This window comes from Thalassophryne amazonica, chromosome 21 (assembly GCF_902500255.1).
Source record: "Thalassophryne amazonica chromosome 21, fThaAma1.1, whole genome shotgun sequence".
Lineage (NCBI taxonomy): Eukaryota > Metazoa > Chordata > Actinopteri > Batrachoidiformes > Batrachoididae > Thalassophryne > Thalassophryne amazonica.
The window spans coordinates 23,767,729-23,780,545 of NC_047123.1; the positions used below are offsets into that span (position 1 = coordinate 23,767,729).

Below are 12,817 nucleotides of genomic sequence, written 5' to 3' on the forward strand. Positions count from 1 at the left end.
GTGTAGTCTTACACACCTCTCTGCAGCTTCTCTCCCCCTGCCATCCCCTCATTACCCCATCCCCGTAGAGACGGTGCCTGCTCCCAGACTACCAATAACCAGCAAAAATCTATTTAAGCATAAAAATTCAAAAAGAAAAACTAATATAGCACCTTCAACTGCACCACAGACTAAAACAGTTAAATGTGGTCTATTAAACATTAGGTCTCTCTCTTCTAAGTCCCTGTTGGTAAATGATATAATAATTGATCAACATATTGATTTATTCTGCCTAACAGAAACCTGGTTACAGCAGGATGAATATGTTAGTTTAAATGAGTCAACACCCCCGAGTCACACTAACTGTCAGAATGCTCGTAGCACGGGCCGGGGTGGAGGATTAGCAGCAATCTTCCATTCCAGCTTATTAATTAATCCAAAACCCAGACAGAGCTTTAATTCATTTGAAAGCTTGTCTCTTAGTCTTGTCCATCCAAATTGGAAGTCCCAAAAACCAGTTTTATTTGTTATTATCTATCGTCCACCTGGTCGTTACTGTGAGTTTCTCTGTGAATTTTCAGACCTTTTGTCTGACTTAGTGCTTAGCTCAGATAAGATAATTATAGTGGGCGATTTTAACATCCACACAGATGCTGAGAATGACAGCCTCAACACTGCATTTAATCTATTATTAGACTCTATTGGCTTTGCTCAAAAAGTAAATGAGTCCACCCACCACTTTAATCATATCTTAGATCTTGTTCTGACTTATGGTATGGAAATAGAAGACTTAACAGTATTCCCTGAAAACTCCCTTCTGTCTGATCATTTCTTAATAACATTTACATTTACTCTGATGGACTACCCAGCAGTGGGGAATAAGTTTCGTTACACTAGAAGTCTTTCAGAAAGCGCTGTAACTAGGTTTAAGGATATGATTCCTTCTTTATGTTCTCTAATGCCATATACCAACACAGTGCAGAGTAGCTACCTAAACTCTGTAAGGGAGATAGAGTATCTCGTCAATAGTTTTACATCCTCATTGAAGACAACTTTGGATGCTGTAGCTCCTCTGAAAAAGAGAGCTTTAAATCAGAAGTGTCTGACTCCGTGGTATAACTCACAAACTCGTAGCTTAAAGCAGATAACCCGTACGTTGGAGAGGAAATGGCGTCTCACTAATTTAGAAGATCTTCACTTAGCCTGGAAAAACAGTCTGTTGCTCTATAAAAAAGCCCTCCGTAAAGCTAGGACATCTTTCTACTCATCACTAATTGAAGAAAATAAGAACAACCCCAGGTTTCTTTTCAGCACTGTAGCCAGGCTGACAAAGAGTCAGAGCTCTATTGAGCTGAGTATTCCATTAACTTTAACTAGTAATGACTTCATGACTTTCTTTGCTAACAAAATTTTAACTATTAGAGAAAAAATTACTCATAACCATCCCAAAGACGTATCGTTATCTTTGGCTGCTTTCAGTGATGCCGGTATTTGGTTAGACTCTTTCTCTCCGATTGTTCTGTCTGAGTTATTCTCATTAGTTACTTCATCCAAACCATCAACATGTTTATTAGACCCCATTCCTACCAGGCTGCTCAAGGAAGCCCTACCATTATTTAATGCTTCGATCTTAAATATGATCAATCTATCTTTGTTAGTTGGCTATGTACCACAGGCTTTTAAGGTGGCAGTAATTAAACCATTACTTAAAAAGCCATCACTTGACCCAGCTATCTTAGCTAATTATAGGCCAATCTCCAACCTTCCTTTTCTCTCAAAAATTCTTGAAAGGGTAGTTGTAAAACAGCTAACTGATCATCTGCAGAGGAATGGTCTATTTGAAGAGTTTCAGTCAGGTTTTAGAATTCATCATAGTACAGAAACAGCATTAGTGAAGGTTACAAATGATCTTCTTATGGCCTCGGACAGTGGACTCATCTCTGTGCTTGTTCTGTTAGACCTCAGTGCTGCTTTTGATACTGTTGACCATAAAATTTTATTACAGAGATTAGAGCATGCCATAGGTATTAAAGGCACTGCGCTGCGGTGGTTTGAATCATATTTGTCTAATAGATTACAATTTGTTCATGTAAATGGGGAATCTTCTTCACAGACTAAAGTTAATTATGGAGTTCCACAAGGTTCTGTGCTAGGACCAATTTTATTCACTTTATACATGCTTCCCTTAGGCAGTATTATTAGACGGTATTGCTTAAATTTTCATTGTTACGCAGATGATACCCAGCTTTATCTATCCATGAAGCCAGAGGACACACACCAATTAGCTAAACTGCAGGATTGTCTTACAGACATAAAGACATGGATGACCTCTAATTTCCTGCTTTTAAACTCAGATAAAACTGAAGTTATTGTACTTGGCCCCACAAATCTTAGAAACATAGTGTCTAACCAGATCCTTACTCTGGATGGCATTACCCTGACCTCTAGTAATACTGTGAGAAATCTTGGAGTCATTTTTGATCAGGATATGTCATTCAAAGCGCATATTAAACAAATATGTAGGACTGCTTTTTTGCATTTACGCAATATCTCTAAAATCAGAAAGGTCTTGTCTCAGAGTGATGCTGAAAAACTAATTCATGCATTTATTTCCTCTAGGCTGGACTATTGTAATTCATTATTATCAGGTTGTCCTAAAAGTTCCCTAAAAAGCCTTCAGTTAATTCAAAATGCTGCAGCTAGAGTACTGACGGGGACTAGAAGGAGAGAGCATATCTCACCCATATTGGCCTCTCTTCATTGGCTTCCTGTTAATTCTAGAATAGAATTTAAAATTCTTCTTCTTACTTATAAGGTTTGAATAATCAGGTCCCATCTTATCTTAGGGACCTCGTAGTACCATATCACCCCAATAGAGCGCTTCGCTCTCAGACTGCAGGCTTACTTGTAGTTCCTAGGGTTTGTAAGAGTAGAATGGGAGGCAGAGCCTTCAGCTTTCAGGCTCCTCTCCTGTGGAACCAGCTCCCAATTCAGATCAGGGAGACAGACACCCTCTCTACTTTTAAGATTAGGCTTAAAACTTTCCTTTTTGCTAAAGCTTATAGTTAGGGCTGGATCAGGTGACCCTGAACCATCCCTTAGTTATGCTGCTATAGACGTAGACTGCTGGGGGGTTCCCATGATGCACTGTTTCTTTCTCTTTTTGCTCTGTATGCACCACTCTGCATTTAATCATTAGTGATCGATCTCTGCTCCCCTCCACAGCATGTCTTTTTCCTGGTTCTCTCCCTCAGCCCCAACCAGTCCCAGCAGAAGACTGCCCCTCCCTGAGCCTGGTTCTGCTGGAGGTTTCTTCCTGTTAAAAGGGAGTTTTTCCTTCCCACTGTAGCCAAGTGCTTGCTCGCAGGGGGTCGTTTTGACCGTTGGGGTTTTACATAATTATTGTATGGCCTTGCCTTACAATATAAAGCGCCTTGGGGCAACTGTTTGTTGTGATTTGGCGCTATATAAAAAAAAATTGATTGATTGATTGATTATGGCGTTGCCCAGGTGAAATCACATTTACCAAAGGTCCATCAATGGAGTCAAGGTCATTGGAATTGCCAAGCAAGCTCATATTTGCCAGATGTCAATCATTGGGACCAAACTCATGTCTTGTGTGTTTGTTGTCCTGCCGCTCCCAGGTCCTTTTTCCGATTTCTACCAAACTGTATGTCAATGAAAGTTGACCTTGCTGGTACTCTTAAAAAATATATTTGGGCATACGTCAAGGAATTAGTTATTTTTCCTACCCATTTTGACCCAAATGTAGCATACACATAGGTGAATTCCAGAATTGCCCTGTCAAAGTCAGAGGTCATTCATTTGGGTCAAGGTCATTGGGATCAAATGTCATATTTCCATTATTGTTTCTGTCTTCATGCCCAAGGTGGTACTACTTGTATTTACAATGAGTGCACAACACTAAAAAAGACTTTTAATGGAATTATGTCTAATTACTACATTTATATTAAACTTTATTTGCCTGTTGAAATAATTTAAAACTGTTTAACTTGTTGGATTTTACAGTGTCCATACAGGTAATCTGTTTTTGCGGACCACCTCCTTTTTTCTTTTCAGACTTACACATGAATTCTTTTCCATTTTATGGACTCATCTCTCTGTTGGGCTTTGAGAAGAATGAAACAGGAAATGATAGAATGTCAGAGTTGAAATTGAGGAAGGTTCACTTTTTCTTTTGACTGTTGTGTTTTTCTTCTGTGTTTCTAATGATTTGGCCCGGAGTTCTCACTGACCTTGAGATCAATGAGGGACTGAAAAGCACAAAGAGCCACCGCGGTCAGTGTGTCACGCTCTTATTTCCTGACAGACGCACACACTCGCAGACTGACACACAATAAGTCAGTGATACACACACCGCGTGCTTTGTTAGAGTGACACAGCCAAATGAATATCTCTGTATGAAGATCTCTCTCTGTGAGGTAGGGAGAGGTTCACAAGGCTAAGTGGAAAAATCTTTTCCTGTCTTTTTTATTTATTTTTTTTTATCTGGGAGAGATAAAAGAGGTGGACTAAGCCACTCAGTCCAACAGAGTGCAACGGATGTTGCAGTTATTAAAGGAAAAGAAAAGTGGGAAGGCGGTGGTCTGAGGACTAAAAGATGAAAGTGATGGACGGGGAGCAGCGGACGAGACAAAATCAGGAGGGCGAAAAAATACAAGAAATGTGACTGAAAAAGGGGTTTAGAGGAAACTGGAGTCTGAAAAAGACAAATGTTTTTGAAAATGCAGGCATATGTTAACTTTGATGCCCTAAACCAAGAATTAAACTACAAGGGGATTTCAAGCTTATATTCCTGCTAAGCTTCAACAGGCTTCTGCTTACAACCCTCTTGACATTTTCATTTGATCCCTTTCACTGTAAGAGGCGTATTCCTTTGAGCTCTTGTCTTAGATCAGGAATTGCTAACTTTTGATCTTGATCTTTATTCCTGATGGCGCATCTTTGATTGCTGATTGTCGATCCTGACCAGTGGTCTTTGATCTTGGTCAGTGATTGTGGTCACTTCTTTTTAATTTTCGTTTTTGATCATGAACTTTGATTCTGACTGCTGATATTTGATCCTGATCTCTCATGTTTGACCCTGATTACTCATATTTGATCCTGACCTTAGAGTCCGATGGCTGAACATTGATTCTGATCTTTGATCTTGATGACTGATATTTTATTTTGATCATTCATCTGTGATACCGACCTTTGTGTCTGATGGCTGAACATTGAATCCCGATCTTTGATCTTGATGACTGATATTTTATTTTGATCATTCATATGTGATACTGACCTTTGTGACTGACGGCTGAACATTGAATCCTGATCTTTGATCTTGATTACTGATATTTTATTTTGATCATTCATATGTGATATTGACCTTTGTGGCTGATGGCTGAATATTGAATCTTGATCTCTGACCCTGATTACTGATATTTCATCCTAATCACTCATATTGAAGCTGGCCATAGAACCTGATTGATTAACTTTTACCTTAATGTTTAAACCTGATTAGTGATATTTGATCCCAATCACTCATTTGATACTGACCTTTGAGTCTAATGGCTGAGCTTTGATCCTCATCTTTGATCTTGATTACTGATATTGTATCCTGATCATTTATTTGTAATGACCTTAGACTCTGATTGCTTGGGTGATTGCTTATCTTTTGTCCTGTGTGCTAACATTAGATACTGACCTGAAAGTCTGGTTGCATAACTTTGATCCTAATTACTGATACTTCATTCTGATCACTCATATTTCATGCCATTGTTCAAATGTGATTGCTTAACTTTAATTCTTATCTTTTGTCCTTAGTGCTGACATTTGATTCTGATCACTCATATATGATGATGTCCTTAGAGTCAGATTGCTGAACTGTGATCCTGATCTTTGATCCTGATAAATTCATTTTTTATCTTGATTGTTGCTCTTTCATCTTTGAACCTGGCCAGTCTGGCTCACTGAGCCTGTAAACATCAGAAACCAGCATTTATCCTGAGTCCTTTGATCCTGATTGCTGAATTATTAATCAGTGTTGATTACAGGATCAAAGGAATTGAGCCCAAAGATCAAGCCTCAGTAATCAAAGGCAGAATCCACACCTTGACGTGGATACACACACACCAATCAAATCTTCCTGGAATAACATCAGATTTAATCGAAGTCTCTTCTTCACATCTTTTAGAGATATGTTGCTGCCAAATAAACAAACTGACAAATGGTAACGAAATTATAATCTCTTTTGGAGGATGTAATGTAATAAAGATGATCGAACATGTCAGAGCAGATTCTTACACCATCTTCTCTGTGTCAGTTTAAATTTTATTTTATTTTTTCTATCCCAACACTGTTTTTTTAATTACCACCATTTATCCATTAAACAGACTTGAATTGCATTTTGCTGATTAAACTCATCAGTTTGTGTTATTAAGTTAGCGGCTTTTAGCTCGCGAGGAGCGGACAAAAGGCTGCCCGCTCGTGGGCATTTTTAAAGACTCTTATCTTTCAAAAACACTCGGCTTTTTGTCTTCGCTGGAGCGTCCAATGTGTTCGTTTTGTAAACGCTCCCCAAAACCATTCAGCCGGTTTTAAATGTGACGACAAACTGGGAAATTGCAGTTTCAGTAAAACTCTGTTGCAATCATCTTGTCTAAAGCACGACTCCGCTAATAAACGGCTACGGAACAGATCTTAATTATTCTGCCCGAATGATTAATGAACACCATTTGCACCTGAATGGACAGGTCGTAAAAGAAAGTGGAGTGAGTGTAAAATGCTGGACTGGACAATACTTTATCTTTCAGGAGAGGAGAGGACTTTTTTTTTTTTTTTGAAAATTCAAACTCAGATTTGCGTTTTTAGCCAATCTGACGCACCTTAAAACTAGTTAATGCCATTTTTAATTCATTCTCACCGAAGAATGTGATTATTATTATTATTTGCGCATTTAAACAAACACAAATTTGAGTGTATGTGTTCATTTCTGACACATCGGCACCCTGTGGGTACTTGAAAAATGATCCAAGCTACAGGCGGTGGTTTTGGAGATTGAGCAGGCTCAATAATCTCAAACAATCGCCTATCACTGGCTTTAACCGCTTCAAGCTGCCAGTGAACGCTGAAGACAAAGGAGTAATTCAGTTTTCTTCCTGAGTCACACGGAGGCTCCTTCATGAACCGTTAAACAAAATCTAATTTGGCTCAGATGACTGCAGCTTAAACATCTGCCAGAAATAAACCCACGCCCCCCTCCTTTATCTTTATTTGCACCGAGAACATAAGAACACAGCAGAATATAAATTTTTTCAAAGGATCGTGAGGCGGAGAGAGCGGTAGTTTTGCGGAGAGGTTGAGACGGTGTTGGCGATGTTATCGTCTGCGCAAGCAGCACGGGGCACGCAGCCAGAGCACAACCACACACACCCCAACACTCGTTAACAGCTGTAATCGTGCCCCCCGCTGCAGTGCACAAACACCCAGCCAAGGTCACAGCTACAAGATCCGCGCCTTAAGGGTTGAATGTTTGACAGATATTTGAGAAGGCACTCAAGTAAACGTAGAAAGTCAAGTCTGCACATCATCACATCCACCACACCGTGGAACTGCCTTATGTCCTGAATGGGAACTAGCTCATCCATCCCAACTTCTCAGAAGTAGCCATTTATCTGCCACAGACAGGTGGGCGTCACCTCGATCATCTCCATCCACTGGGGTCCTCAACACTAAAGCACTTGCATGCTGGATCAAGCTTAGCAAAATGTTGTAGCTGGAGCACCCTCACAGTGCAATTAATAATTCTCATCTTAGTCTCCCGAAGTCACCTCATTGAAGTACCCAGGGTGGGTAAGTACCCAGGATCCTTGGGTACTTACCCAAGTGATCTGGTACCAAACACATCCAGTTGTTGCTTTGGGTTGCTGGTTAGCATAAGTCTCATAGTCATATAGTAAGACAGGAAGTACCAGGACCCCAATGACTTTCTTGTCCTGCAGAAATATCAGCATCGCCAAACACTTCTGTCCAGTGACCTGACGACTTCATAAGGTCTTCACAGGTGTCTCTCAGTCTAAAAGCCTCAAGGACCCAGAAACATGAATGTTGCTGTATAGATAAGTGAACATCTCAACACGTTCAACACTTTTGCCGCGTACAGATACACTTCAGACGGCCAACTTCAAGAAATCACTAAAATCCCGGATCTTAGTCTTGATCATGGACAGTTGCAAATCAAGGCACTCTGATTTCTCACTCAGCTTCTCAGCTGCTGCAATCAGAAAACCTATTGATTCCATAAAGATCACAGCATCATCAGTGACGTCAAAACCTTTCTTCACCAACAAAAGGCGCCTTAGCTGCCAGCTTCCACAACCCTAGTCAACACCAAGTCAATGCAAGCATTGAATAGCATAAGTCAGAACACATCCCTGATGGAGGCCAGATTTGACTTGGAAAAATTCAGTCTCTGTCCCATTCTGTGTAGTATTCCCAGTACATGTACATAGGCTGCCTATGATGTCCACCAAGTTCTTGGGGATCTCGCAAATTCTCAGGATGACCCAGATTTTATGACCACAAACAAAAATCAACAGAAGCTCTGCTGATATTCGCATGGATGCTGTTGGAATTTTCCACAAAATGACTTAAAGAAGGCCTGTGTTGTTGCCGTCTGTTGTAAGAAGGCCTGACAGGCAGAGATGAATGTTTTCCAGGGTGGGTCATACAACCGCTTATAGTGGACACTGATAGGTTTGTGGCACCACTTGCCGCTTTTAGTGTCACTCACCTCCAATCACTTTCTGGTGCAGGTTATACATTTCAAAGTGCTTTGTCAACATACTGTTATTTATCAAGATTTCCATAAATAGGTCAATAAAATCAATAACATTTGGCAAACTAAGACTATACAGTAAGTTACGATAACACATAATATAACTAAAGCATTATGTGTGTGTGTGTGTGTTCTGTATGTTTTATTTATTTATTTATTTTTTACCTTGGCATCAAATATACATCACTTCATGGGCTTTTTTTATTTCTTCCTGCAGCTCACTGGTCTTGAAGCATATTTTAGGACAACAAAAGAATTCATGTGTGCAAAACTGAGAATGTGAAGCTGGTATTTGTCCTTGGAGCATAAAAAAAATGCACCCCACACACCTCTTTTCCCTTGTCCTTAATTACTTCTCATTTTGATTCTATCTCTCAAGGTCCCATCTCTGAGCTACTTGCCTATTACGTTTCCTTTGCGTGTGCAGGGAAGAAACACAGGAGAGGAGCAAACCATTTATTACTGAGATGATTTAATTTGTGTTCAGCAGGATGCTCCATTTGGGGTGCAAGGATACATTTTTCTCACCGGAGACGGGTGTGAAATTGTCATTGCGGTAGTAGAACATAACTTTTACTGGAACTTACTCCCTCAAATAAGGTTTTTTCCCCACCGCACTAGAACAAAAACGAAAATACACACTTCAACATGTGTGAAAAGACTTATTCCCCAATATGCTTGGCGATTATTTTTCCTTGCAGCACTGTGTTGAAGAGTAAACATAGATTTTTTTTTTTTTTTTTTGACATCTAATTTTCACTGCACTTCTTTGTGTGACGTTTGAGACCTTTTCAAAACCAGCCTTCCTGTCTAATCAGCTTCCTAAACTACAACATTTCTTCACATGGCAATCACACGCTCCAGTAGGCAGTGACTTCCCCTGCAGGTCACACTTATGTTACAACAAGTGTAACTATGTGCAGATGACATGCTGCATATAGTTGTGCGCTGCTACAGTGCTGCGTAATTTACGTGTGGTCAAGAAAGTTATTTTAAAAATGGACTTTTTAAGTGTAACTTTTTGCATTTCAAAGGAATATTGCATCCCAGCTGTGATAAGTCCTGGAGAGTTATGGCACCCATCAGCTCAGTTTCCTTTGCAGATTGTTACGCTACTTCCACACTGACCGGAAGGAAATTCCTGCTTTGACCCTGTATCTTTGCTTCATTTGGTTTCTCTCATACCTCACTGTGTTTGAGATGCAGGTATGGCCAAATTACAGGCTAAGTGTAACATTTATTGCCATAGCGAAGCTAAAAATAAACATCTGCTTTTGTCCTTCAATCGCATGCACATGTTTGCGTGTATGTTTGTGTGCCAGTGAGTTAATCGTGAGTACCTCTTTTGTAATACAATAAAAGCCTGAGCTGATTTAAGCAGGGTTGGTTGATGAGTGGATGTTTCCGTGGAGGAGTTGCAATCAGGATGAAACGGCGTCTTTAAGATTTTAAGAAAGGGGTCACTTTGAGTTTACTGGCATCAGTGAGCTCGGTAGACAGAGTTCGATGCGCTGACACCTGCAGAAAAAACATATTAATTCACCCTTTCTCCAGAAATGTTTCATTTTGTCTTTAACTCTGTGGATTTAAAAAAAAACAAACAAACCTGGATATGTCTTTTCCGCATGCTTCTGCAATCATCAGCACAAAATCCAAATTACTACTAATGAGTATTTACTGAGAGAGCAATTTGGTTGTAGAGTGTGTGATGCAAAATGAAGCCTCTTAAACTCTTTTTTTTTTTTTTTTTTCCTTCTGTTCCTCCCCGCAGGCGTTACAGTCTGAGCTGAAGGAGCGCGAGCATTTGGTGATCAGTACTTTGGACCAAGCTCGGACTTTTCTCGCCGACCAGCCCATTGAAGGCCCCGGGGAGCCGCGCAAGAACCTTCAACCCAAGACTGGTTTGTTCAAACACTCTGTTTGAAACCATCAGTTACTATAAATGTCTGGAGGGGGGAAAAAAAAAGTCTTTGAAGAAAAAGCATCTTTTTGATTACACAGCCAAATCTGTATCAGTTGGGAGGACGCAAATGTTCAAATCAATTGTCCAGATAAGAAACAGACTTTAACCTGTTGGCTATCTTGTACAAATTTTGTGTTTAGCGCGGGTCATTTTCCATGTTCTTGTTGACATGATGCGAGTTCGCTTTTGTCGTCGGCTGTTACAGTGTAAATTGGTCTCGACTAGGTCTTTTAAAAGGCTAGTGCGGTCCAAACGCATAATTTCTCCTTCAGTACTTTCTGCCACGAACACACCAAATATTTCAAACAAATCACACAGTTCCATCTGCCTTTCTTCAAGTGCTTTTGAAGCACAATCCAATACAATCTCAGCTGGTGGTGATACAATTAAACGTGCGCCGGCTCATTCTGCATTCTGTCTTGGTGAAGTCAGCAAATTTCTCTTCAGAGTTAAACCCTTCTGTGTAAATATTTAACCCGGCCTATGGGGCCTTCATAGGGGTGTGGTGAGACTTCAGAGCGCTAAGTGATAGGCTCATTGTCTGCGGCCTTTTGAATCGCATATCAAAGCGTCGTCTCATTGTATAAATAGATAAAAAGCTGATTTAAGATCAAAGGCTTGTTGCCTCTTTCGACGATGTGACACTGATTTTAAAATCCGAACTGTTTTCATTTGAAGTCCATTGTTATCTCTGCTGCTAGCCGACTGGTTTGTTGTATTTGTACCTCACGTTCTTCATCAGTATGCAGCAGAGGCGCAGAGCCTGACTTGTACAGAGGAGAGGAAATAAGGGAAGGGGGAGAGAGGGCAGCATCAACTGTTGCCTTTATTACTTCCTGTTCTTCTTAAGCTTTTTCCTTTTCTCGTCTCCTTCTGTCTGGCCCTCAGAACTCACTCCAGAGGAGAAGGCTCGCGGATTAGCCCGAGCTATTCGCAAGCAGACTGGTGACGTGAGGGAGCGATGGGAGCGCCTGAAAGGGCACGTGGGCGGCTGGCAGAGTCAGGTGGAACGAGCCTTGGAGCGGCTCCAGGAGTTGCAGAGCTCCATGGACCAGTTGGACCTGAGGTTGACTCGGGCAGAGGAAGCCAAAGCTGCCTGGCAACCTGTAGGGGATCTGCTCATCGACTCTCTGCAGGACCACATCGAAAAGACTGTGGTGAGTCTGAGGGACTGCACTTTGCTTTGAATGTGAGACAAGTGTTAGCATTCTCATCATTGATTGTCTTCTCTTGGCCACCTAAATCAGCAGTTTATTTTCATTTTATTAACGTAACCAGTACATATCCCTGAGGAATGCCCCTTTTCCTCTGGGGAAAATTCTGAGTTTCTGTGTCCGCTCCATACAGCACTTAGAGTAGCTGTATGTACGCTGGGTATGTTAACCAGAATCTTCAAGGGGATTCCATAAATTCTTGGGATGTTCCAGAGAGCAGCATGGTCAACTAAATCAAATGCCTTACGAAAATCAACATAGTTGGCAAGGAAGCACTTCCCATCCTAAAATGTGCAGTTTTAACACACAACACAATGGCTCAGATGTCTTGAGGGAGCTGGCAATTGGTTTTTTACCGCAATAAGCCTCCATCAGTGTTTTTCAAGCCACTTTCACAACAGACCATCTCAATCCAGGACTGCAACATCTGGCATCTTCTCCTAACAAAGATCTTTATTCCAAAGTTAGCTGTACATTTTAGTTGAGTGTCCTTGGTTCCTTTGTATAGGCAACTTGTTGGGGAGGCCGCAGATTTTCAAGATGTCCCACAGACAGAGGTGGGACAAAGTCACCATCAAGTCACTCTCAAGTCATGAATTAGCAAGTCTCAAGTCATAATGACCACCAATTGTTTGCAAGCTGACTTGAGACTTGACTTGGGACTTGCTAATTCTTGACTTGAAAGTGACTTGATGGTGACTTCGTCCCACCTCTGTCCATAGAGCAGCTTGGTCAAACGATTTGCAAAAGTCAACATAGGGTGAAAAGAAACATTGCATGAATTGAATTGGATCTTATCCCGACATTTTAATGTTTTTTGTT

At 40.7% G+C, this 12,817-nt stretch overlaps 1 protein-coding gene across 1 annotated transcript in view; it reads left to right on the plus strand.

The window, feature by feature from the left end:
- utrn (utrophin) overlaps positions 1-12,817 on the plus strand; it is a 301,805-nt gene that overhangs the window by 191,673 nt on the left and 97,315 nt on the right. Inside the window, 2 exon segments of the mRNA XM_034162029.1 lie at positions 10,590-10,719; positions 11,670-11,938. Coding sequence (XP_034017920.1) covers positions 10,590-10,719; positions 11,670-11,938 — 399 coding nt within the window.